This window comes from Salminus brasiliensis, chromosome 12, assembly GCF_030463535.1.
Source record: "Salminus brasiliensis chromosome 12, fSalBra1.hap2, whole genome shotgun sequence".
NCBI lineage: Eukaryota > Metazoa > Chordata > Actinopteri > Characiformes > Bryconidae > Salminus > Salminus brasiliensis.
This window is the reverse complement of record NC_132889.1, coordinates 981350-1008645: the sequence shown is the minus strand read 5'-3', so window position 1 is coordinate 1008645 and position 27296 is coordinate 981350. Positions and strand designations below refer to the sequence as shown.

Below are 27296 nucleotides of genomic sequence, written 5' to 3'. Positions count from 1 at the left end.
TTGGGCGTTGGGTTCGGCCACTTAGTTCCAGGGAAAGGAACTCTTAATGCTTCAGCAGACCGAGAGGTTTTGGTCAGTTTCGTAGATGGAACAGATTTGGGATGAATTAGAGTGGAGACTGCGAGCCAGGCCTTCTCGTCCAACATCAGCGTCTGACCTCACAAATACGCTTCTGGAAGAACGGTCATAAACTCCATAAACACTAAACGTTAGCTGCAAAGGGAGACCCGACATCGTATTAAACCCTATGGATTAACTCAAGTTCATATGTGTGTGAAGGCAGGCGAGCGAATACTTTTGGCAATATAATGTGTGTGTGTGTGTGTGTGTGTGTGTGTGTGTGTGTGTGTGTGTATACTGCAGTATTGCACTTCGGACGAGCAATAAGGCTGACACTGCAGTAGACTGTGGGCGTGTGAGAGAGTTGTTCCTGTCAGCAGTCTGATGCTTTAGTCACTTTATTAATTAAAGCAAGTGCTGGGCCAAACTAATAAACACACATTTTATGGCTTTCATTGGCTTAAGCCTAATACACACACACACACACACACACACACACACACCTCTATTATGCTGAGTAAGTCTTCATTTTGAGAAGTGAGCTGTGAGGCAGACGATGGGGTGAATTGATTGGTACACTGTGTCTCTGAACTGTTGAGCTTGTATTAACTGCCTACATAGAGACTTCATAACACACACCTAAGCGCTATGCATCATTTATTCACAGTATGAATGAACTGCCTACATAGAGACTTCATAACACACACCTAAGCGCTATGCATCATTTATTCACAGTATGGATGAACTGCCTACATAGAGACTTCATAACACACACCTAAGGGCTATGCATCATTTATTCACAGTATGGATGAACTGCCTACATAGAGACTTCATAACACACACCTAAGCGCTATGCATCATTTATTCACAGTATGGATGAACTGCCTACATAGAGACTTCATAACACACACCTAAGCGCTATGCATCATTTATTCACAGTATGGATGAACTGCCTACATAGAGACTTCATAACACACTCCTAAGCGCTATGCATCATTTATTCACAGTATGGATGAACTGCCTACATAGAGACTTCATAACACACACCTAAGTGCTATGCATCATTTATTCACAGTATGGATGAACTGCCTACACAGAGACTTCATAACACACACCTAAGCGCTATGCATCATTTATTCACAGTATGGATGAACTGCCTACACAGAGACTTCATAACACACACCTAAGCGCTATGCATCATTTATTCACAGTATGGATGAACTGCCTACACAGAGACTTCATAACACACACCTAAGCGCTATGCATCATTTATTCACAGTATGGATGAACTGCCTACACAGAGACTTCATAACACACACCTAAGCGCTATGCATCATTTATTCACAGTATGGATGAACTGCCTACATAGAGACTTCATAACACACACCTAAGCGCTATGCATCATTTATTCACAGTATGGATGAACTGCCTACATAGAGACTTCATAACACACACCTAAGCGCTATGCATCATTTATTCACAGTATGGATGAACTGCCTACACAGGGACTTCATAACACACACCTAAGCGCTATGCATCATTTATTCACAGTATGGATGAACTGCCTACATAGAGACTTCATAACACACACCTAAGCGCTATGCATCATTTATTCACAGTATGGATGAACTGCCTACATAGAGACTTCATAACACACACCTAAGGGCTATGCATCATTTATTCACAGTATGGATGAACTGCCTACATAGAGACTTCATAACACACACCTAAGCGCTATGCATCATTTATTCACAGTATGGATGAACTGCCTACATAGAGACTTCATAACACACACCTAAGGGCTATGCATCATTTATTCACAGTATGGATGAACTGCCTACATAGAGACTTCATAACACACACCTAAGGGCTATGCATCATTTATTCACAGTATGGATGAACTGCCTACACAGGGACTTCATAACACACACCTAAGCGCTATGCATCATTTATTCACAGTATGGATGTACTGCCTACATAATAAGTGCCTTCATAACATAAATAAGTGCTTTTGATGATTTCATAAATGATTTCATAAATGCTGACGCATTACTTTTATTTAGGGTTTTGTTTATGTTATGAAGCCCTAATGTAGCATGTTTTCTTAAAAAAAAAAGAAAAGTCCCTGTGTAAGTAGTTCATAAATATTGAAACACTGGTTTGAAATGCTAATTAGTGCTTACGCATGCTTTATAAAGTCTCTATGTAGGCAGTCCTACAGAGGCGCTGCTTTTTAAAATGTTATTCAGTGCTCATATATGCATTATAAAGTCGTATGTAGGAAGTGTATAAAATAGGTAACACTACTTTTGGCTATTCAGTGTTTATTAATGTCTTATAAATCCCTATTTCCAGCTTTCACACAGTGTTGCCAGATATTCTGCATGTTTTAGTGCTAATTGAACTTCCTGTTAATAACTGCTTATAACTAAGAAAAGAGAAAAAAGGGTTTAATCTCAGCGCCTCCAGTGTGTGTTTGTAACTGCAAGGTGTGTGTGTGACAGAGAGAGAGAGATTGATCTGCTGCTGAGTACAGTACGCTCACTCATATTTCATCAGTAGTGCTGTCGCGCGCTGATGGATTGCGTGATGGTGCAGGGATTGATGGATGTGGCCTGGCTGGATGTGAAGAACTGCAAAAGCTTTCTGCTCAAAATCTAAAACACACACTCACAAACACTCACACACACACACACACACACACACTTGCAGTGGGTTGAAGGTATAGTACAAATTGTATGATTTGTATGTTCTTCAGTGTGTGTGTGTGTTAGCCACTGCAACTGATTAAACTGAGCCCCCCAGGGCAGTGGATGCCCTGGCTTGGCCTGATCCCAATCCACTAGGTCAGTTCAGAGAACGCTCCTCACTGCTGTGGGCTGGACGTAGTGTTGGTTAATAACACCTAGAGGGCGCAAGTGGGCCTTCTGCTGGAGCACAGTGGTAAAAACAAAGGATCTGAACTGGATCAGGCTTAAAATAAGCCTAGATTGGCCTGATCCCAATCCACTGAATTAGTTAGCAGACTGTTCCTTTCAGCATCTTTCAGAGTGATCTCAAACAGCCCTGCACACTTGATCAAGTTTATCAAGACAGGGTGCTTCATTAAGAGCGACCTTAAATCTAGTGCACACTATGCATCTTTTGTAATGAACAAGCTAGAGTGCCACTTGTCAAGTATTCTTAATTTGTAGTGCACTTATTCACCAGACTTGGTTGTCAAGGTAAGTGCCCTACTGTTGTTATACGCTACACGCGTTCGCTGATTAATCCTCAGCGACTAGCTAGGACACTTGTTTTCCAGTGTACTTCTTTCTAGTGCACTGCATCCTTGTGAGACATGATTGACAGGATAAGGGTACTTCTTTTCATGTGTACTTGACTCAAGTGTGTGCTGCTACACTATAAGGGACACACATGTCAATATGGGACTCATCTTTTCAAGTGTACTTCATTCTAGGGACACTAGATGTCTCTGTATCTGATGACAGTGAAGAAGTGGACAAAGTCAAAATGGCTGAGCTTTAGGACAGAACCAGAGTGCACTTACCAAGCTGCCTTCTCCATCTTCACCCCTCCAGCATTCTGGTGGTTGGGTTTAGGAGAGCAAACTCCAAGACCACCTCTAACTCTCTTTCGGAACGCGGTTCTAGACGTGTTTAGAACCAGGATGTGTGTAATTAGTGAGGTGTGTGTGTGTGTGTGTGTGTGTGTGTGTGTGTGTGTGTGTTTCGGCAGCTCGTCCCGGTCCAGTGGTGTAGGGGATCGAGTGTTGGCCCAGTTGCTAACGGAGATGGATGGAATCGAGCAGCTTAAAGACGTCACGGTTCTCGCTGCCACCAACCGACCGGACATGATTGACAAGGTAGGGAACTTCCATTTAAATTAAAGTGAAGCTAGGGTGCTTCTTTTTAAGTGCACTTCATCCTTACACACACTCTGTGTTGTTATAAATTCTTTTCCACTCATCAGACATGATGATCAGCTTATGCTTTTAGTAGGCACTTCAATCTAGTGCACACTATGTTAAAGTGCCACTTTTTAAGTGTACTTTTTTCTAGTGCACTTTATTCTGTTGCACACTATATTCTCTATTTATTCTCAAGACATGATTGTCAAGGTAAGGGTGCTTCTTTTCCAAAAGTGGCCTACTGTCGTTATACACTGCACTCTTTCGTGGATGGGACATGAGTGATTAGTTCGGTCACTTGTTTTATAGTGTACTTCATTCTAGGGCACTGTATTTTTACCAGACATGATCAACAAGGCAAAGGCACTTGTTCGTTTAAGTGTACTTCACCCACAGGTGTGTGCTACAACTACAAGGGACACAAATATATATATATATATATATATAATTTATGTTTTTTTTTTTTTTTAGTGTACTTCATTCTAGGGACACTATGCACACTTTTTCTTAGACCAGATATGGTGAACACCGTAGGTTGCTTCTTTTCTTTTGTACTTCACTGTAGCGCACACTGTGCTGATACACTGGAAATAAAGTCGGAAGGTTGCTTCTTTCAAAGTGCACTTCGTTCTAGTGCACAGGAAGCTTATATACACTAGGAAGTGTTTTACTAACTTGGCCTGATTGACAAGGTAGGGTGCTTGTTTTCAAGTGTGCTTAATTTCAGCGTTATTTACTATTAGTCTTCATATTTATTCAAATTAGTGTTATACACTAATCCCTTTCACTCTTGACTAGAGAGGGCACTTCATTTTAAGTGTGCTTCAGTGTGCTACTTTATTCGATACTGTAATACAGTCCATTCCCCCGTTCTTTTTGGTGGAATATTCTTCCACCTCCTGCTGTGCGTGTGTGCGTGTGTGCGTGTGTGCGTGTGTGCGTGTGTGCGTGTGTGTGTTGTCAGCTTATGTCTATTTCCCCCTGAGAGTGGCCAAGATGGCCATGATTGACAGCGCCCCTCCTGTTGGCCCCAGGGGCTCTGGGTGTCTCTCAGGTCCTCAGTGGTCAGTAGAGCGCCTCTGACTGGACACCAGCAGGACGTTTGAGCCCCAGGGCTTCGCAACCTCCACACTTCCTCCTGCCCCGTGGTTTTAGTATTCTAAGTTACATTTGATGTCGTGAGGTTTGGTGCCATGCTGTGAGTGTGTGTGAGTGTGTGTGAGTGTGTGTGAGTGTGTGTGTGTGTGTGAGTAGAAGTCACTGTGCTGCAAGAACCCCTTAAGATGACTGATGACACACACTGAGGGCTCTGTTTAGATACCGTTAGTAGACCCAAGCAAGCAAATGGACTGGCAGTCTCACACACACGCACACACACACACACACACACACACACACACACACACGTCGTTTTACAGGTAGACAGACTCACTATATATGATTAGATCAATACATGTGTCCCATTTGTGTGAAATATAACCTGTATGTAATAACATGCTCCATATGTGTTATATATGTAAGTGTATATCATAAGTATGTGACATTATTTAAATGGCAGCAAACACTCTGAACCCTCCCTACTGCTAAAGCTCACTGTCCTTCCTGTCCCCAGAGCCCCACCCCTCCACTCCCACCCCCCTGTCCCTGCAGCTACTGCCAAACTGTCCCAGGAGGGCATTATCATCTAAACAGTGGAACTGCTGGGGTTAATAGAATGAGTGTGTGTGTGTGTGTGTGTGTGTGTGTGTGTGTGTGTGTGTGTGTGTGTGTGTGTGTGTGAGGGAGGGAGGTGTTTAGGTGTTAATGCGCCCCTTGTGTGCTTGGTGTGATTGATGTGTCAGAAGGCCGCTGGTGTCCTGTTTATTTGATGGCTGTTGAAAGAAAGTGAACGGCTGGAGAGAAAGAATTTACCTCACTGCAGCCCAATTCAGCCCAATTCAGCTCAATTCAGCTCAATTCAGCCCAATTCAGCTCAATTCAGCTCAATTCAGCTCAATTCAGCCCAATTCAGCTCAATTCAGCTCAATTCAGCCCAATTCAACTCAATTCAACTCAATTCAACTCAATTCAGCTCAATTCAGCCCAATTCAACTCAATTCAACTCAATTCAGCTCAATTCAGCCCAATTCAACTTAATTCAACTCAGTTGAGTTAAGTTCAGCTATTATTCTCTTTTCTTTTAGTTTTCATAAACAAACGACTGCTCTAAGCAACATTCCAATAACTGACTAACACTTGGGTTTATTCTAATGTTATATAGAGTTAATTACAGGTAGACACTCTCACTGACCACTGACTTTATGTTTATTTGGGTTTATTCTAATGTTATATAGAGTTAATTACAGGTAGACACTCTCACTGACCACTGACTTTATGTTTATTTGGGTTTATTCTAATGTTATATAGAGTTAATTACAGGTAGACACTCTCACTGACCACTGACTTTATGTTTATTTTGGTTTATTCTAATGTTATATAGAGTTAATTACAGGTAGACACTCTCACTGACCACTGACTTTATGTTTATTTGGGTTTATTCTAATGTTATATAGAGTTAATTACAGGTAGACACTCTCACTGACCACTGACTTTATGTTTATTTTGGTTTATTCTAATGTTATATAGAGTTAATTACAGGTAGACACTCTCACTGACCACTGACTTTATGTTTATTTGGGTTTATTCTAATGTTATATAGAGTTAATTACAGGTAGACACTCTCACTGACCACTGACTTTATGTTTATTTGGGTTTATTCTAATGTTATATAGAGTTAATTACAGGTAGACACTCTCACTGACCACTGACTTTATGTTTATTTGGGTTTATTCTAATGTTATATAGAGTTAATTACAGGTAGACACTCTCACTGACCACTGACTTTGTTTGGGTTTATTCTGTTGTTATATAGAGTATCTAAAACGAAAGTGGTGGATTTGGTTCAGATTCATGGTTTTATTCCTAGTCCTTTTCATTAAGTTATGGAGAGGGATGTTCTGATCTGATTCGGTGGGTTGTGATCCGGGCTGGTTCAGGCATGTCTAATTGGATCGGATATCAGGGGTTTTAAGCCTGATTCAGTTGTTTTTACCGCTGTGCTCAAGCAGAGCACTCTGTGGCGCCCTCTAGACTCCATTAGCAAACATAATTCCCAGCGTACAGCGATGAGAAACGTTCTCAGATGTTACCAGAAGAATTGAGAGTCTGCAGCGTGGAACTATTTTACAGTAGAACATGAGAACGCATCGTAAGAGTACCGTACATGTGGTTCTAGAGCCGTGACCAAGTTCAGACGTTTGTTAGTTCATACTCCCACCATTCGCTCCGGAATTACGGCTGTTTGGTGGGAAAGCCCTGTTTTACCAGCGGGAGAACCGGACCTCTTACTTCAGTCGAGAGAGAGAGAGAGAGAGAGAGAGAGAGAGAGAGAGAGGTGGTCTGTCGTTCATCATCGTCAGTGTTTTGAGTGTGTATGTACAGAAAGACCATTTCCTCCCCATCTCTTTCCACACACACACACACACACACATGCACAATAGAGCCTCTACCGTCACTCCCTCTCTTTCTCCTCTATCCTTTTGTCTCTCGCCCTCTTCAGTGCTGCCCCTTGCTTGACCCCCAGTTTTGGCAGTTTGTGTTTGTTGTTGTTGTTTGTTTAGACGAGGTGCTGTGTGGGAGGCTGCGACAGGAAGAGGAAAACAAAGCCTCCGTCACACTGCTCTTCCCACCTCGATCAGTTGCTCGCCCACCCCACTTCCCTTCCCCTATCAGAGAGAGAGAGAGAGAGAGGGAGAGGTTTGCTGCGAATCAGACATCCCACCAGAAGGGGGTGCCAGAGCAGTCAGCAGTGTGTGACAGGGAGTGTACTGCACCACCACACACTTCCTCTACTGTCACTGCTCTGGTTTTCTCTGTCCTCTCAGCTTCACAGCCATAACATTAGTACCACTGCAGCTGATGATCTGGGTCCAGTGGCTCCTGTCTGTCGAGAGGTGGATTTACATATTAGGCAGCGAGTGAAGAACGGTCAGTTCCTGAAGGTGATGAAGCTGATGAAGCAGGAAAAATGACACTTTGACAAGAACCGAACTGTAATGTTCTAGATAATGACTGTGTAAGAACATCTCCAGAACATCAGCAAGCAGGTCTTGTGGGGTGTTCCTCCCGGTATGCAGTGGTCAGTACCTACCAAAGGTGCTCCAAGGAACGACAGTTTGGGTCATGGGATTTCAGCGACAAGAGCGTTAGTGAGGTCACCCCACCTCATCATCCCCAACTCATCCCAAAAGTACTGGATGGAGCTCCTCCACCATCATTCCAGAGAACACAGTTCCTCCACTGCTCCACAGCTCCTCAATGCTGGGGGGCTTTATAGCCCTCTAGCCCACGCCTGGCATTATTAGGCAGCACGGAGCCGATAGGTTGATGATGAGTCCTATTCTATTGGCGGTATTTCCCTACGTCCATGTCAGCAACTAGTAAAAGAGTTTAATGCATTCATTAGAAAGGGTGTCCACATGTATTTGGACATATAGTGTAGACCCTGTTTTGTTTGAGTTCATGGATCCGATTAGAACCGCTGTGTTTACCATTGCGAGCTCTAACCCTCGCCCTTTTATCAGAGACTTTATGAAGAGTGTGAACATCTCCAGATCATCTCCAGGGGGGTTAACGTATGCTGTGTAGATTTTGGGTGTGGAGAGCGGAGAGCTCCTTATAGGTTCAGGACCACGACTACAGAGCGAGGCCCGGCTCTCCATTGACACTTTGGCTCTTCACCTGGAGTCCTTCATTCCGTTCACTCAGGAACTCCGAAGAGGCAATTAGTGAACCTCCTCCCGTCCCGTCCTCCTCCGCTTTCTCTTCTTTCCCTTCTCCTCGTTTCTCCTCCTGTTCTGAGGGGCGTCCGGAAGAATGCTGGGGTCGAAGGTCAAGCTCTGTAACTTCAAGCTCCATCATCATGTGTGGAAAATTCGAAATTACGTCCGGGACTCCGAGGCGGCCGTATAGAGATTTAAGCAGTCCAGATTAGCAGAGAGCAATTATTCAGATTAAACAGACACACACTCGCGCACACACACTGAGAGAGAGAGAGAGAGAGGGGGCGAGAGAGAGAGCAACCAAACACAAAAGATTGAAACCTCAGATTAAACACAAAAAGCCCAAATCCTTTAACTGCAGCCACACACGCGAGGAACAGAACAAAGGGAAAGGGACAACAACGCCAACATGCACAGGCAAGAGCTGCCTGCACACACTCACACACACACACACACACTCACATTCAAAGGAGGAGGTCTAGCCAATAACAGTGGTACAATCAAGGCCAATAAAGCAAAGGCTCAACATCAAACAGCACCTACCTGCTCTTTAGTTTTCAAACCGTCCACAAATCTCAGAACCTTCCGTTTCCGTCACATCAGGCCTGTACGCTGGCTTACACCAGTTATGCTGAAGTTCGTGGGTTACACAGGGGTTTAGAGCCCCCCAGCATTGAGCTGTGGAGCAGTGGAAGAACTGTGTTCTCTGGAATGATGGTGGTGGAGCTCCATCCAGTACTTTTGATGGGGAAGTGGTGGTGGGGTGGTGATCAATCTCCCAACATCCTGACCTTACTAATGCTCCTGTGGCTGAATGCAATCAAATCCTCACAGCGATGTTGCTCCAAAATCAAGTCTTCTTCTCCGGATGGTAGATGCAGTCACTCCAACAAAAGCAGGATCAACTCTTTTAATACTCTTGAGGTGTCCCAATACTTTTGTCCATTTACTGTATGCAGTAATTCAAAAGACTTGCAAAAGAAAACTCACTCAGATCCTTGCTGTGTTATCTGTCATGGTTGCTGGGTGGTTGCCATGGTATCTCAGGTATTTTTGCTGTGAGTTTCGTGAACATGCATGCAACGTAACTCTTCAGACAGCAGATTAAAACCAGTAAAAAATAACTTCATCCAGTTTGTTTTATTCCTCCCGCCACTGGGGGGAGCTGCAGCAAGAGGCTCTAAAGAAAGCAGTTGAATAAACGGTGGTTTGTTCGTATCAGATGTCGTAAATGTCCGTATGTTTGTGGAACTCCTCTACAAAAAGGCAGCAGCTCAGCGTGGCATGAGGCCTGGGAGTGCTGGGGTGCGGGAACAGGTAACAGGATGGGGTGGGGGAGGAGCCGGGGCTGAACGTCCCGGAGAAGGATCCCCAGGCTAGTATCAAACTTCAAGCAGCGTATTAGTGTCATATTTCCGAAGGCTTGAAGAATGCCTCCGCAGCGCATCGGCAACGGCCAGAAATGAGCGCCGGCTGGAAAACCAACCTGCTTTGGGCCGTTTCCAAGCACACAGCTGGGAAACCTTATCTACGGCCGTCCGGTTATAGGAGCAGTTTGGTGAAACATCTGATGACCATGATTGATCACGGACCCCAGATTCAATCGATTAGCCGAGACATGTTTGGTATCGGGCGTGTGCTTCTTTAGTTTACAATGAGAGATGCTAGATGTGATGGTGGGTCAGTCAGAAGTGTACTGTAGATGTGATGGTGGGTCAGTCAGGAGTGTACTGTAGATGTGATGTGGGTCAGTCAGGAGTGTACTGTAGATGTGATGGTGGGTCAGGAGCGTACTGTAGATGTGACGGTGGGTCAGGAGTGTACTGTAGATGAGATGGTGGGTCAGGAGTGTACTGTAGATGTGATGGTGGGTCAGGAGTGTACTGTAGATGTGATGGTGGGTCGGTCAGGAGTGTACTGTAGATGTGATGGTGGGTCAGTCAGGAGAGTACTGTAGATGTGATGGTGGGTCAGTCAGGAGTGTACTGTAGATGTGATGGTGGGTCAGGAGTGTACTGTAGATGTGATGGTGGGTCGGTCAGGAGTGTACTGTAGATGTGATGGTGGGTCAGTCAGGAGTGTACTGTAGATGTGATGGTGGGTCGGTCAGGAGTGTACTGTAGATGTGATGGTGGGTCAGTCAGGAGTGTACTGTAGATGTGATGGTGGGTCAGTCAGGAGAGTACTGTAGATGTGATGGTGGGTCAGGAGTGTACTGTAGATGTGATGGTGGGTCAGTCAGGAGTGTACTGTAGATGTGATGGTGGGTCAGTCAGTAGTGTACTGTAGATGTGATGGTGGGTCAGTCAGGAGCGTACTGTAGATGTGATGGTGGGTCAGGAGTGTACTGTAGATGTGATGGTGGGTCGGTCAGGAGTGTACTGTAGATGTGATGGTGGGTCAGTCAGGAGTGTACTGTAGATGTGATGGTGGATCAGTCAGGAGAGTACTGTAGATGTGATGGTGGGTCAGTCAGGAGTGTACTGTAGATGTGATGGTGGGTCAGTAGGAGTGTACTGTAGATGTGATGGTGGGTCAGTCAGGAGTGTACTGTAGATGTGATGGTGGGTCAGTCAGGAGTGTACTGTAGATGTGATGGTGGGTCAGGAGCATACTGTAGATGTGATGGTGGGTCAGGAGTGTACTGTAGATGTGATGGTGGGTCAGTCAGGAGTGTACTGTAGACGTGATGGTGGGTCAGTAGGAGTGTACTGTAGACGTGATTGTGGGTCAGTCAGGAGTGTACTGTAGACGTGATGGTGGGTCAGGAGTGTACTGTAGACGTGATGGTGGGTCAGGAGTGTACTGTAGATGTGATGGTGGGTCAGTCAGGAGTGTACTGTAGATGTGATGGTGGGTCAGGAGTGTACTGTAGACGTGATGGTGGGTCAGTAGGAGTGTACTGTAGATGTGATTGTGGGTCAATCAGGAGTGTACTGTAGACGTGATGGTGGGTCAGGAGTGTACTGTAGATGTGATGGTGGGTCAGTCAGGAGTGTACTGTAGATGTGATGGTGGGTCAGTCAGGAGTGTACTGTAGATGTGATGGTAGTAAAATCTAGTTGGGTTAGATGGACTAAGATCTGCTGGTGTAAAATAAATGGACAGTGTTTGACACAGCAGCCTTTTTTCACATAAGTATTTGGACACAGATGTTTTAATGTGTTTAGGTGGGAAAGCTGTTCTGCTTCAAACTGTTTAGAACTGAACTGAATTAAGAGTTTGTATGGAGTTACCAGACTGTTTACTGACTGTTTCAGCGCCCCCTACAGTCTGTGCACAGGTATTTAAAGATGGATTCGGCCTTCAGACTTGCGAGGGCTGCACGGTTTGAAGTGGTCTGCTCCTTGTTTGTGTGTTTTTGAAATCAGAACCTCTTCAAATTCTTTGGAGGAGGGGAAACGGATCTGAGTGTGTGTGTGTGTGTGTGTGTGTGTGTGTGTGTGTGTGTGTGTGTGTGTCTGTGTGTCTGTTTTTGTGCTTTGAAAGCAGGATTGATTTGTTGCTTTTTCCGGCCTCCGACTCGTCCTGTAGATCGACATGTAGGTGCATGACTGGATGGCCAATCGCGTGCGGCGCGAGAGATTCATTAGCTGGAGAATATTCTGATTAAAGGCTGCATATTGAATCACTCTTTTCACAGGCCTCTCTCTCTCTCTGTGTGTCTATGTCTCTCTCTCTCTCTCTCTCTCTCTCTCTCTCTCTCTCTCTGCGTCGGGTGAAAAATGCTCTCTGTTAGTTGGCTTTACTGAGCAGGCTTTAGATGATACAAAAGATTAGCCAATACACACACAGCACTTCCGACGCCAGGCTTAGGGGAGAGAGAGAGAGACAGAGAGAGACAGAGAGGGAGAGAGAGGCAGGAAATGAAGGCCCTTTGTGAGTTGATATCTGGCAGCATGTAGCGTCTTGCCTCCTGGCTGGAATGGACCACCAGGCCTTTGGAATGCCTTCAGTTCAGGAAATCTCTCTCTCTCTCCCTCTCTCTCTCTCTCTCTCTCTCTCTCTCTCTCACTTACTCTCACTCTTTCGTTCACACAAAACTTACACAAGCTGCAGTTTAAGGAGTAGACTTCTCAAATTCTTATTGCCTATAGGGTCAGTTTCCTTTAGGCGTATAATTAAGCCTAGTGCCTTTATATATTAAGTCTATATTAGGTCTTGCAGTCTAGGACTAGAGCGAACCCCTGTCCAGATCTTTCTTGTAGATACTGCTGAGATACATAATACATATAGGGCATATTATTATTATTATTATTATTATTACATATAGATATTTCTATATGTTTCTTTGTGTTAATATAATTCTATCTATGGAGACACTATTGGGTAAATATATATATATATATATATATATATATATATATATATATATATATATATATATATATATATATATATATATATGGAACAGATTATTATTACATATCAATGCTGATGGACAAAACCATGTATCTTCTTTTTTTTGTGTCTCCAATGCTCCAAAATTCCCTAGAATCAAATCTTTTACGTTGACCTGCATTGAACGTTGAGAGGGTTTTTCCTTCCTATGTAAAGCTGCTGTTCTGGAGATACGAGGTGTACACATGTACACACACACACTGTATATATATATATATATATATATATACACACAATAAAACATTTTTGGGAATGTTTATAACAGAAACATGTCTTTGTAGTTTACAGTCGGTTCTGCTCCCTGAAAGCCTCTCTGGTATCTTTGGTGTCGGTACCTTTTCTCTGCAAGTCAACACCTCCAAATCCTCTTCCTACACACCCACACACCAACACACAGACTAGCAACAGATGGACTAGGTCATCACTCTGCACCTGGGAGGATCCAGCACCACGAGGGGGGAGGGGGTGGAGGGGCGTTTAACCCAAATAATACCCCTATTGTTTGTCCCAGAGCTTCGGGAACCACCCCCATCCCTCTCCGCATCCCAACACCACATTACGCCCCTCTTACAGGTGGATTATGTGTAAGTTTGAGGATTTGGACAGGCCGAAGGGTTCGGTAACGCCCGGCCAGGCTTTTTTCCCCTCTCTTTCTCGCTGGTCGAGAGAGGCACGTTTCTTTAGCGGGAGCCAAAGCCGAACAAACAGGCTTTCATCGGAGGAGCGCTTCAGTAGCGGCCAGGGTAACAGAATCCCAATGTATAGCCCCCAATCTGCCCCGTCATCTCTGCCTCCATTTCAGACGGCCATTGTGACAGAAATGAAATCGATCCCGCCGTTCTTGCCAAATGCCCTCCCAGCAGCCAGCGCAGGAGATGCATTTCTGCCTTCCAGCAGTTGGATACACACCGGCATACCTCTCAGAGCTAGGAGCTGTTAACATAGCGTTACTGTGGGTTCACCAAGACTCCAGACCCACCGTACACAATAAATAAGCTTAAATTACTTATGCTGTACGGACTAAAGTATTGGGACACCTGCTCGTTCACTGGGTATTTATCAGTTTAAGGGGAAAAGTGTGTCCACAAACATGTGGACATATAGTGTGTATATTAACCAGATTCATATTTTCATCTGACATCAACGCCGGATGTAGGATAAAGGATAAAGGATAAAGGTGCACGTATTCGTCACTGTACAGTGTGGACTGTACAGCGAAATGTGTCCTCCGCATTTAACCCATCTGGTAGTGAACACACACTCACACACACACACGTGTTAGGGGCAGTGAGTACACACACACACCCAGAGCGGTGGGCAGCCAACTCCAGCGCCCGGGGAGCAGAGAGGGTAAAGGGCCTTGCTCAAGGGCCCAACAGTGGCAGCTTGCCGAGCCCGGGAATCGAACCCACAACCCTGTTATCGATATCCCGGCGCTCTAACCGCTGAGCCACCACTGCCCCATGTAGGTTTCTGTAGCAACAGATTTTTCATAAACGTTTCCCTATAAGAATGAATAGAGTGCAAAAAACACTAAACGACACCCAACCAACCACCTTGGACACAATAGCAACTGCCTAGCAACCATCAAGCATGCACAACCACATACCACAGCAACCACCTAAAAAAACATAGCAACACTGTAGCACCCGTCAGCAACCACTTAGCGGCACCTGGGATACCATAACAACCAGCTAGCAATGACATAACAACCATCTTCCATTTCGGAGTCTGAGAAAGCAGGGAAGGTAAATTAGCTCTAGACCGGCCCTACGGTCTAACTGCTGCTGCTGCTCATCACGTGTGAGGAGGTCATCGGTTTAAATCCCTTCCTCCCAGTCTAGAGCGACTGTCTAACTGCCTGCTTCTCAGGAGGTCAAGAGTTCAATTCCATCAACGCCACAACCCTCCATGGTCCGGGGTCTGAGAATAGGAAGGCCTCCTCTCATGTGATGGGGGGCGCTCTGACCTGCAGATGGGAATAAACAGTGGACCGATTGAGGGGGCGGAGCCACCGATTAAACAGATTACACGGTAGTAACTTTTTTTTATCGTAAAAAAAGCTGTATTTTCTTTATTGTCCCAAAAGTACTCTATATCTCCCTCACACACACACACACACACTCACACAGACGGATTGCCTGCTCTCGTATTTCTGGTGTTTAAGGGTCAGGAGGTGTTTTCCTGAAGCAGAGAGCCTCTGAGTGGGAAATTGTTCCGATATTCCCAGAGTATTTTCCTCCAGGGCTAATCGCTCATCTCCCTTTTCATCTCTCTCTCTCACACACACACACACTCTCTCTCTCTAACACACACTCTGTTAAATACATCACCTAAGGGAGAGCAATTTTACCCCCCCCCCCCCCCCCCCCCCTCGTTCGTCCTCTTGCTGCTCTGTGCTTTCTCTGGCTTCTCCTTTTCCCTTCCTTTCTCTCTCTCTCTCTCTCTCTCTCTCTCTCTCTCTCTCTCGCTCTCTCTCGCTCTCTCTCTCGCTCTCTCTCGCTCTCTCTCGCTCTCTGTGTTAATAGCTCCCCTGTTTGAGGCCGAGTGAGGCTGCCAGTGGTGCGGCTCACACAGGGGAGATTCATTATGGTCTCTGTAATGGCACACAGACGGCCGGGAAACACACACACACACACACACACACAAATATGCACACATGTTCACTCAGTTTCATGCAGACAAGAAAACATACTTGAACATATAAACACAAGGGCATTTCTGTCTGTCTGTCTCTGTCTGTCTGTCTCTGTCTGTCTCTGTCTGTCTCTCTGTCTGTCTCTCTGGCGGTCTCTCTGGCGCTCTGTCTGTCGGTCTCTCTGGCGGTCTCTCTGGCGGTCTCTCTGGCGTCTCTCTGGCGGTCTCTCTGTCTGTCTGTCTGTCTAGCACTCAGGCTTAACAGCTTGTGTAACGTTCGTATGGGAAAGATGGAAAAGCTCTGACCGATAGAACGGGACGCTCTGGAGCATCGATGAGCACACGACCCTAAGGTCACCATGCCCAAGGCCGAACTGGGGCTAGAGGGGTGTAAAGTCTCCCAGCGCTGGGCTGTGCGCTTCTCTGGGGAGAGGAGAGAGTGGCAGAACCTGACCTCACTGATTCTCTCACGCTTTTGAGGGCTGAATGCAATCAAATCCTCCTCACAGCAATGTAGTGTAAAGCCTGCCCAGTAGAGTAGAGGCTGTTGCTGCAGTAAAGGGGGACAAACTCCCAGATAATAGCGCTGATTTCAGGACACGGATTTGACCAGTAGATATGTAGAATCAGACTCTCTCCCTCTCTCTCTCTCTCTCTCTGTCTCGGTCTCTGTCTCTCTCTCTCTGTCTCTCTCTCTCTCCCTCTCTCTCTCTCTCTTTATGAGAAAAGCATAAATAAAAACATGGGACACTGGTGTGTGTGTGTGTGTGTGTGTGTGTGTGTTTCCTGGCTAAAGGACAGATGGAATAAAGTTTCTTGTCTTCAGGAAATAGTTTTTCCTCTCTCTCTCTCTCTCTCTCTCTCTCTCTCACTCTTTCGTTCACACAAAACTTACACAAGCTGCAGTTTAAGGAGTAGACTTCTCAAATTCTCTCTCTCTCTCTCTTTCTCTCTCTCTCTCTCTCTCTCTCTCTCTCTCTCTCTCTCTCTCTCTCTCTCTCCCTATCTCGCTCTCTCCCAAAAGCCCAGAATCTGTCCAATAGCTTGTCTCCAGTTCTGCATTTGCGTAAGGGCTCTTAACGACTCTTCGGTTTGCTCAGTCAGAGGCTTAATCCGTGTCCAAAACCATTCACTAGCAGTTTAATTAAAGGTAACCTACATATAAGCTTTATAACACATTAATAAGCATTAAAGAACATTTATAAAACATGACATCTCTATAACCTACTTATGTCACTAATTGTGAGATATGTGACATTATGAGGATGTTACATTACCAAACGCCTGTAAAGTTCACAGACTGTAGTTTTTTTATAACACTGTTATAAAGCTTTGTTCCTCTGTAATAGAACATGTAAGTCAGAATAGCGCCACCTCTCATCTTATAAAGTCATTATTTTCACACCTGTTTGGCTGTAAATGTTCCTGAGGGCAGAACACACAGAGCTGATGCACTACATGGCCTTCGCTTTGTGAACGATGCTTTATAACAGTGTTATAACAGTGTTGTGTAGTTACAGGCTCCTCATGCTAAAACAGTGTTGTTCATTTCACTACAGCTTGTCTAGACTTCAGCGGTAAGCTGTTTTAGATCATACAGCATTGTTGTATAAATGTTATTCAGTGCTTATGCATGCGTTATTAACTCCAGATGTAGGCTCTAGAAGTCTTCACATCGAACCTCACATTCACTCACTAGCACTAGTCACTTTTATAGGGACATGCATAAGCCTAGTGTTCAGCTGTGGCGATGGAAGTGTTTGGCCTTCTATGAAATGGTGATCTTTCAGATTGTGTTACCGGGTCAGTCGAGCTGCCGCACGTGAGAGCCGAATGCTATCAGACATCCCAACCACTTCTGCTGCGACTCTGCGGGGAGCCGCGAAATTTGTCCCTTTTCCCGCTTTCGGAAAGCGGTCGCGTCCCGAGCTAAGAAAAGCCAGAGCTGGAGCGATTGGCCACAGCCTCCACCCACCCCCCCTCACCCACCCCACGTCTCCTCGCGGGCCCCTGATTACAGAGTTGGGTTTCTGCAAACACAAACAAAAGGGCCTGCAGGCTCAGCGCTGCAACCGTCCACACAGAGCGAGCGAGAGAGCGAGCGAGAGAGAGAGAGAGAGAGCAATTAGACTGCGGAAACCACTAATTAAAACCTGCACGCTCTACAGATTGCATCAGGTTGATTTGCTTTTGTGTGGAGCATGCTGTAATTCTGGATCTCCTGCACTGCTGTATTGTGCAGTACATTCCATACACACACACACACACACACACACACACACACGAGTATGCACATATGCACGTTTGTTGTTTTAGCTTGTCAGGACATTGCACCATATGTATCTATATATAGAAGTATTATGTCCCATATGTATATATATATATAACCTCTATATATAGTAATAATAGACCCATATGTATATTCTATATGGAAACATCTCCATACAGTAATATTATGGGGTTCAGGTCATTGTTATTGTTACAGTCACAGACAGTTTGACCAGGGGTGCTCCTGAATGTGTTATATAGACACTGTAAGTACCTATGTAATAATAATACGTCCCATATTTTACTAGGCGTTTGTTTTTGTCTTGAAAATGTCTGAAAACACACACACACACATGCACACACGCAGATGCACGAATGAGCAGGAACAAAAATAAACAACCTGGGGAAGAGAATGCAGAGGAAATGAGGAATGAAGGAATGCAGAAACAAGTTAGCCTGCGCCCTGTGGGCTCGTGCATGGGCTCACGAAGGTTAAATGGAAGAGCCTGATGATGGTTTTCTACGCTGACTAGTTTAGTAGGTGTTCAGTAGCCAAACTGGCAGGTAGATAGAGGTAGGTAGATGACTAGATAGACTGACGGATGGACAGGTAAATAGACGAATGGACAGGTAGATGACTAGATCAATGGGCGGATGGACAGGTAGATGGATGGATGGACAGATAGGTAGACAGGTAGATGAACGGAGGGTCAGGTAGATGGACGGAGGGACAGGTAGATGACTAGATTGACTGTCGGAGGGACAGGTAGATGACTAGATTGACTGTCGGATGGACAGTAGATGGACGGAGGGACAGGTAGATGACTGGATTGACTGTCGGAGGGACAGGTAGATGGACGGAGGGTCAGGTAGATGGACGGAGGGACAGGTAGATGACTAGATTGACTGTCGGAGGGACAGGTAGATGACTAGATTGACTGTCGGAGGGACAGGTAGATGACTAGATTGACTGTCGGAGGGACAGGTAGATGACTAGATTGACTGTCGGATGGACAGGTAGATGGACGGAGGGACAGGTAGATGACTAGATTGACTGTCGGATGGACAGGTAGATGGACGGAGGGACAGGTAGATGACTAGATTGACTGTCGGATGGACAGGTAGATGGACGGAGGGACAGGTAGATGACTGGATTGACTGTCGGAGGGACAGGTAGATGGACGGAGGGACAGATAGGTGGACAGGTAGATGGACGGATGGACAGGTAGACACTTCTCGTCTGATTGACTGAATCTGGGATGGATGATGAATCAGGATCATTTGCTCTTCATTTCAGGCCCGGCTGCTGTAGCGCTTTGCGTCCGTCGGTTCTCTAAAAGAGGGTACAGTGTCTAAACTTTTGACTTGCTCTGGTTCCTGCGTCTGAGAGCTTGAGGAGCGACTCACTGTGGCTAGCTTGTTGCTCTTCGGCTGTTTCTGAATGATTGCGCTGGTTAGATAAGAGTGTGTCGCTAATTTCTCTGTGGTCGAGTGGTTAACCAGAGTGTGTGTGACGGGGTGGTGGTGGGGTGTGTGAGGGGGGATCCGCAGTGCTGATAAGAGAAACACTTTCTCATAAACATGTTTGGATCTTCTCTGGACCAAGGCGGTTTCAGACGTCTGTGTCCTGTAAGGGTTCCCAGCGATCCGGATAGAAATGGGGAAAGTCACAAATTCCAGAATTACTCTGGTCAGTCTCTGCCAGTTCCTATGTGTATGTGTGTGTGTGTGTGTGTGTGTGTGTATTGTCATGGAAGGAATTGTGTGTAGCACCCCTGCTGTCCGTATGGGGCTGCATAGCTGCAGGCCGGGCAGAGTGCCCATGTTGACCCCTGTCCCCCATCAACAGCTGGACACATAAGCATCAGAACTGGACCCCAGAGTGAGGACCGGGTCCGCGGGTCTAGTGAGTCCCGTTCTGTTCTGTTTGGTGGCACGGACAGCATATTTACACTATGCCCAAAAGTTTGTGGACACCCCTCCTAATGAATGCATTCAGCTACTTTAAGCTGCATCCATTGCTGACACAGATGTGCAAATGCACACACAGCTTGTCTAGTCCCTGTAGAGAAGAAGTACTGCCAATAGAATAGGACTCTCTGGAGCAGATCAACATCATGACCCTAGTGGCTCCATGCTGCCTAATAATGCCAGGCGTGGGCTAGAGGGGTATAAAGCCCCCCAGCATTGAGGAGCTGTGGAGCAGTGGAAGAACTGTGTTCTCTGGAATGATGGTGGAGGAGCTCCATCCAGTACTTTTGGGATGAGTTGGAGTGCCAGAACTAACCAATTAAAATCTGTACCTGACCTCACTGGTGTTCTCTCTCTGGTGGGGCTGAAAGCAATCAAATCCTCCCCACAGCAATGTTCCAGCATATAGTGTTAAGATGTCCAGAAGAGTAGAGGCAGTTAGTGCAGTAAGGAGGGATAAACTCCAGATAATGCTCTTGATTTTAGAAGAAACGTTGGTGTCTGCAAACATTTGGACAGATAGAGCAGATAAACATATGTGTACACACACACACACACACACACACACACACACACACACACACACACACTCACACACACACTCTCAGAGCGCCCGGTCTAAGTGCTAGTCTCCGATCAGTCTGTGGTCAGGCTAAAACACATGTTGTGTGTGTTATGGTTGGGCTCAGACGGATGTGGATTTGATCCTCAGACTCCTGCCTCAATCAGGAGCGGCTAAAATTAGTGGTTCTGCGCGTTCCGGAAGGAGGATAATTCCTCCCTGATTGAAGGAAAACAGCCGAGGGAAAAAGGCAGCAAGGTCGGGGAGCAGCGGGCAGGAGCGCTGAGCTCCATCACACTCATAAAGGAGAACAGAAAGTACAACCTGTTATCATCTCATGCTAAAACCAATAGTCTTCACATAGATCATTTGACAAAAGTATTGGGACACCTGCTGGTTCACAGTTTCCTTTGAAATTTAAGGCATTAAAAAGAGTTGATCCTGCTTTTGCTGGAGTCTCTACTGTTCTACAAGATTCTACTAGATTCTGGAGGAGGAGCATTGCTGTGAGGATTTGATTGCATTCAGTGACAAGAGTATTAGTGAGGTCAGGATGTTGGATGATTGATCACCACCCCACCTCATCATCCCCAACTCCCCAACTCATCCCAAAAGTACTGGATGGAGCTCCTCCACCATCATTCCAGAGAACACAGTTCTTCCACTGCTCCACAGCTCCTCAATGCTGGGGGGCTTTATACCCCTCTAGCCCACGCCTGGCGTTATTAGGCAGCATGGAGCCAATAGGGTCATGATGTTGATCTTCTCCAAAGAGTCCTATTCTATTGGCAGTACTTCTTCTCTACAGGGACTAGACAAGCTGTGTGTGCATTTGCACATCTGTGTCAGCAGTGGGTGCAGCTTAAAGTAGCTGAATGCATTTCATTAGAAGAGGTGTCCACAAACTTTTGGACATGTAGTGTGTGTGTGTGAATCTAATTCTGAAAGACCTCATGATGGAGCTATAAGGTCTGTCAGTGTGGTTCCTGGTGTAGCCTTTCTGTTTGTCATCTTCTCCATGCTGTTGTTCTTCCTCCTCCTCCTCCTCCTCAACAAACACTCTTAATATCCTCTCCTTCCTCTCCTCGCTCTCCTCCTCTCTCCGCTCCTTCTCCGGTTTCATTCCGGCCCAACGTCCGCTGCCAGATCCCCTCATTCCTTCTTTCCTGAGACACTCCAGGTTCTCCCAGCTCTCTCTCTCACACACACACACACACACACACACACACATTCAGATTCTTCATCACAGAATAGGTCAATAACACACACACACCGTTCATCATCTTCAGTCTGGGAGATTTCCAAATTTCCATTTGCTTTTTACAACTTATGTAGACCAGCTGCAGCTCTCTCTCTCTCTCTCTCTCTCTCTCTCTCTGTCTCTCTCTCTCTCTCTCTCTCTCTCTCTCTCTCTCTCTCTCTGTGTGTCTGTCCTTCCTTGAAGCACTTCTGGTAGGTACTGACCACTGCATACCGAGGGAACACCCCATAAGACCTGCTTGCTGATGTTCTGGAGATGTTCTGACCCAGTCATTATCTAGAACATCACAGTCTGGTTCTTGTCAAAGTGTCTCAGATTGTTACGCTTGTCCATTTTTCCTGTTCATCACCTTCATCACCTTTAAGAACTGACCGTTCTTCACTCAGTGACTGTTATGTAGATCCACCCCTGGACAGACAGGAAACACTGGACCCAGATCAGCAGTGTATTAATGGCTCTGTATTAGGTTATAAATACCTTACAAATCATTAATAAACATTTATAACACAAAACTTCCTCGCTCTCTCTCTCTCTCTCTCTCTCTCTCTCTCCCTCTCTCCCTCTCTCTCTCTCTCTCTCTCTCACTGTATTTGCTTTCATCAGGAAGGGCAGCAAGAATGCACACTGTTCGTATTTTAATGCCTTTGTGTGTGTGTGTGTGTGTGTGTGTGTGTGTGTGTGTGTGTGTGTGTGTGTGTGTGTGTGTGTGTTTGTGTGTGTGTGTGCCACTATTGTGCCAGAAAGTAATACTCTGGAGCCATTTTTAACTCAGTACACTAAACACAGGAAATGTTCACTACACACACACACACACACACACACACACACACACACACACACTGTTGTCACTGTGTAATTAAACATTGCTTTTGACAATTAATCCTATAATGGCAACCAATAAAATATATATGTGGGTGTGTGTGTGTATATATATATATATATACACACACACACACACATACAGTGTATATAGTGTATATATACATGGTGCTTAAACAGTATGTATATACAGGCATGTATAAACATTATATTGAGGATATATATATATATATGTGTGTGTGTGTGTGTAGGTGTGTGTGTGTATACGCTACACATGCTGTGCATATATGACCTCGGAGAAGACTTTGCTTATACATGTTTATCATTTCCAGTTTTTGATGAAACGTCTGCATCGTACCTTTCTACCATCTCAGGTCACTCACTGGACTCACTGGACTGAAGCTGATAAATAGTGCTATTCTGGCTCTTCTGACCAGCCCTAATTGCCTTATTAAACCAGTAACAGCTCATAATGATCCTCATATTATAGTTGATTTTTATCATCATTCTAATAATAGCAGTAATATTTCATTTGGTTTGGCAAAGGAGGCACTAAAGTCTTTTATTATATGAAGTTCTTTTATTTTGAAAACAAATGGAAGTGATTTCAGCCTTCAGATTAAGTCTGCATGACAGATCATCTACTCTGACCCTCCACTGCTATCTGTTTACCCAGCTGGGGTTATTATGATAAGAGAAAGACACACACACACACACACACACACTCATAAACAGTCTGATCAGTGCAGAGGGGCAATTTACGCAAATGGTCAGCATTAAGGCTATTTTTAGACCCCAAATGACCACAACAACAGGGCACACCCATTACCCACACTATATATGAGCGAGCGCGAGTGTCTGCGCGAGAGTTTTCAGGCATCTGGGATCAGTTACCGGTGCTCAATCACTCTGTCAATGGTCCACCAGACCCTGAGAGCCACGTCTGATTTCTAGCATCTGCAGTCGAGACGCGGGAGACCCAAACGGACCAGAACTCCCGACCTGAGCAGCAAAGTTTACTCAGCTGAACCTGTACAGGTAGTGGTGGCCACTTTATTAGAAACCCCTATCTTGTGCTTCCACTCACTGGCCACTTTATTAGAAACCCCTATCTTGTGTTTCCACTCACTGGCCACTTTATTAGAAACCCCTAACTTCTGCTTCCTCTTACTGGCCACTTTATTGGAAACCCTAACCTTGTGCTTCAGTGGCACTCTGTCCTCTTTCTCACACACACGCACAGTCTCTGCTTTCTGCATTCCTCCTGGTCTTGGGCGCAGGAAGTGGACACACAGGACAAAAGCTCCAATTAGTGTGTGTGTGTGTGTGTGTGTGTGTGTGTGTGTGTGAAAGAGAGAGAGAATGCTGTGGGGCCTTCGACTGAGAGCGAGAGAATAGAGCGGAAGGCAAAATAAATAAACGAAATGAATAATTAAAATTCCTGCACACAAAGAAACACACAAAGTGTGTGTGTGTGTGTGTGTGTGTGTTTATGTGTGTGTGTGTGTTGACCAAGAGGCTTAAAGGAGCAGTTCGGCTAAATTCCCCTGATTGATCTCTGAACCCAGATTCAGTCGATCAGCCAAGACGTGTTTGGGGTCTGACGTCGACTTCTTTAGTTTACAACAGGAGATGCTAAGCTAATGTTGCTAACAAACACTGGACTTAGACTGTCACCAATCTCATATGGGTTAACGTCTCTTGGAGCACATCTAGATCCTTATCCAGACAGGGGGTGAGGTTTAGAACACACTAGTTGTGACTTTAGATCAGTCTATGAACTCAACAATAAATGTAACGGGGGGGTAGCCGGAATTACCGGAACTACTTTTGTGTGGTATCACTCCGCCTAGACAACCAAACACCTTGTTCACAGCTTTATTCACAGTGTTATTTAACTGGATTTACCTGTGGGTCACGTCACACAGGAAGAATGTAGAGTTAGGAGTCTTGCTCAAGGACTCTTATTGGTGTAGAGCAGGGGGTAATTGACCCCCCCCCACACACACACCCAATGGGGGTGGCATTGTAACCCACTATGCTCCACCACCACATATAAAGTTCTTGGTGGCGTATTTACGGATATAAAATTGGTGACAATCTAAATCAAGTGTCTGTTAGCGATGTTAGCCTAGCATCTCTTGTTAGAAAACTTCGGATACCAAACATGTCTTGCCTGATCGACTGTATCGGCGTCCGTAATCAATCGTGCTGATTTGATTTTCCATCCATCTGCTCCTTTAAGTTTGTTCAGTTTGATGCCAGGCGTGGGCTAGAGGGTATAAAGCCCCCCAGCATTGAGGAGCTGTGGAGCAGTGGAGGAACTGCGTTCTCTGGAATGATGGTGGAGGAGCTCCATCCAGTACTTTTGGATGAGTTGGGGATGATGAGGTGGGGTGGTGATCATCATCCAGCATCCTGACATGACCTCACTCTTGTTGCTGAATGCAATCAAATCCTCACAGCAATGCTCCTCCTCCAGAATCTAGTAGAAAGTCTTCTTCTCTGGACAGTAGAGACAGTTACTCCAACAGAAGCAGGATCAGCTCTTTTTAATACCATTGATGTCAGAAGAAGCAATGAACGAGCAGGTGTCCAAATACTTTTGTCCATTAATGGTTAGTCTCCAGATTAGTGGAAAGGTTTTGCATTTTACAAATGAATCTTTTCACTTATAACACAGTTATAACACCAGTGGGCAGTTTTAGAGTGTGTATATGTGTGTGTGTGTGTGTGTGTGTGTGTGTGTGTGTGTGTGTGTATTTCTTCCGATTGTTGCTGTTGCTGTAGATTGACTCTGACAGTGTAATAACTACTTTCACCTCAAACAGGATCCTCTTCTGACACACACACACACACACACAGCTGGAGAGGGCCTTTGGGTAAACAGGAAGTTTAAGTGTTAAATAAAGCCCTGGAGAAACAAAGCTGTCAGCTGTCAGTCAACAGTGTGTGTGTGTGTGTTCTGCAGGGGGTTCCTGTATAGCCAGCAACTTCTCCAATGCTTCCCTTACCACCTGTGGCGTCTTTCCCCACACGAGAGAGAGAGAGAGAGAGAGAGAGAGAGAGAGAGAGAAAAAAAGAGTGAGGTGGATGAAGGGAGAGAGAGAGATGTGAGAGAGAGAGAGAGAGACTGAGGTGTGTATCTGATGCTGCTGAACAATGATCCCACATCTCTACCATCTACATGTCCCTCTCTCTTACACACACTCTTCCGTTGATAACTGTGTGTGTGTGTGTGTGTGTGTGTGTGTGTGTGTGTGTGTGTGTGTGAGAGTAAGCTGATGCCGGTAGCTCCATTCATCCTGCACATATCAAAGTGGTGCATCAGCACTGCCATCTAACACCCGCCCAGAGAGAGAGAGGGGGGGTAGTCATTGAAGGACCTTTATACTGTATATATTCTAATGTTATATAGAGTTAATTACAGATAGACACTCTCACTGACCACTGACTTTATGTTTATGTGGGTTTATTCTAATGTTATATAGGGTTAATTACAGGTAGACGCTCTCACTGACCACTGACTTTATGTTTATGTGGGTTTATTCTAATGTTATATAGAGTTAATTACAGGTAGACACTCTCACTGACCACTGACTTTATGTTTATTTGGGTTTGTTCTAATGTTATATAGAGTTAATTACAGGTAGACGCTCTCACTGACCACTGACTTTATGTTTATTTGGGTTTATTCTAATGTTATATAGAGTTAATTACAGGTAGACACTCTCACTGACCACTGTCTTTATGTTTATTTGGGTTTATTCTAATGTTATATAGAGTTAATTACAGGTAGACGCTCTAACTGACCACTGACTTTATGTTTATTTGGGTTTATTCTAATGTTATATAGAGTTAATTACAGGTAGACACTCTCACTGACCACTGACTTTATGTTTATTTGGGTTTATTCTAATGTTATATAGAGTTAATTACAGGTAGACGCTCTCACTGACCACTGACTTTATGTTTATTTGGGTTTATTCTAATGTTATATAGAGTTAATTACTGCTGATGTGTGGAGCTCTCTGTGATCCTAGTAAACGAGTAAGTCCTTCAGGAATAGGTGTGGACGCCGGCGACCAATCAGAGCTCTTTACACACCGCGATAACAATAACAACAAGGTCACCATTCAGTTTCACTTTACTGGGTTTTGTTCAGAGTGTTAAAGAGTGTGTGTCCTATTTAGAGAAGAAAGAGAGCGAGGGAGGAGTGGAAACAATGAGAGAGAGAGAGAGGTGTAGAGGTGCTGGTGGTCCAGGGTTTGTTTTTGCTAATGTTGAGAGTTTGACGTTGGAGTGTAAAAGACTATCTTTAGAAGTGTATGTAAGTGTGTGTGTGTGTGTGTGTGTGTGTGTGTGTGTGTGTAGGTTTTACAGGGTGTTTTGGCCGAAGGGAATTAGCCACATCCGGAGTGGTTATACAACTAGAGGTGCGGCTTGTTGGCAAAACTTCACAAAAAACTTCCCTGACAGTCAGGTATCTAGTGCACGAGAGAGAGAGAGTGTGTGCAGTGTTATCCTGCCTCGGCCGCCCACCAGCTTCACACCTGTGCTGTATTTCTTGTTAGCTGGGATTGTGAA

At 45.1% G+C, this 27296-nt stretch overlaps 1 protein-coding gene across 2 annotated transcripts in view; it reads left to right on the top strand.

The window, feature by feature from the left end:
- Positions 1-25765, top strand: part of afg2a (AFG2 AAA ATPase homolog A) — a 46994-nt gene extending 21229 nt beyond the window's left edge. For both annotated transcript variants that reach the window (XM_072693114.1, XM_072693113.1), the window contains exons 14-15: positions 3799-3925; positions 25681-25765. In XM_072693114.1, the coding sequence (XP_072549215.1) occupies positions 3799-3925; positions 25681-25695 (142 nt within the window). In that variant the 3' untranslated portion in view covers positions 25696-25765. The remainder of the gene's footprint in view (positions 1-3798; positions 3926-25680) is intronic.
- Positions 25766-27296: the final 1531 nt, after the last annotated feature.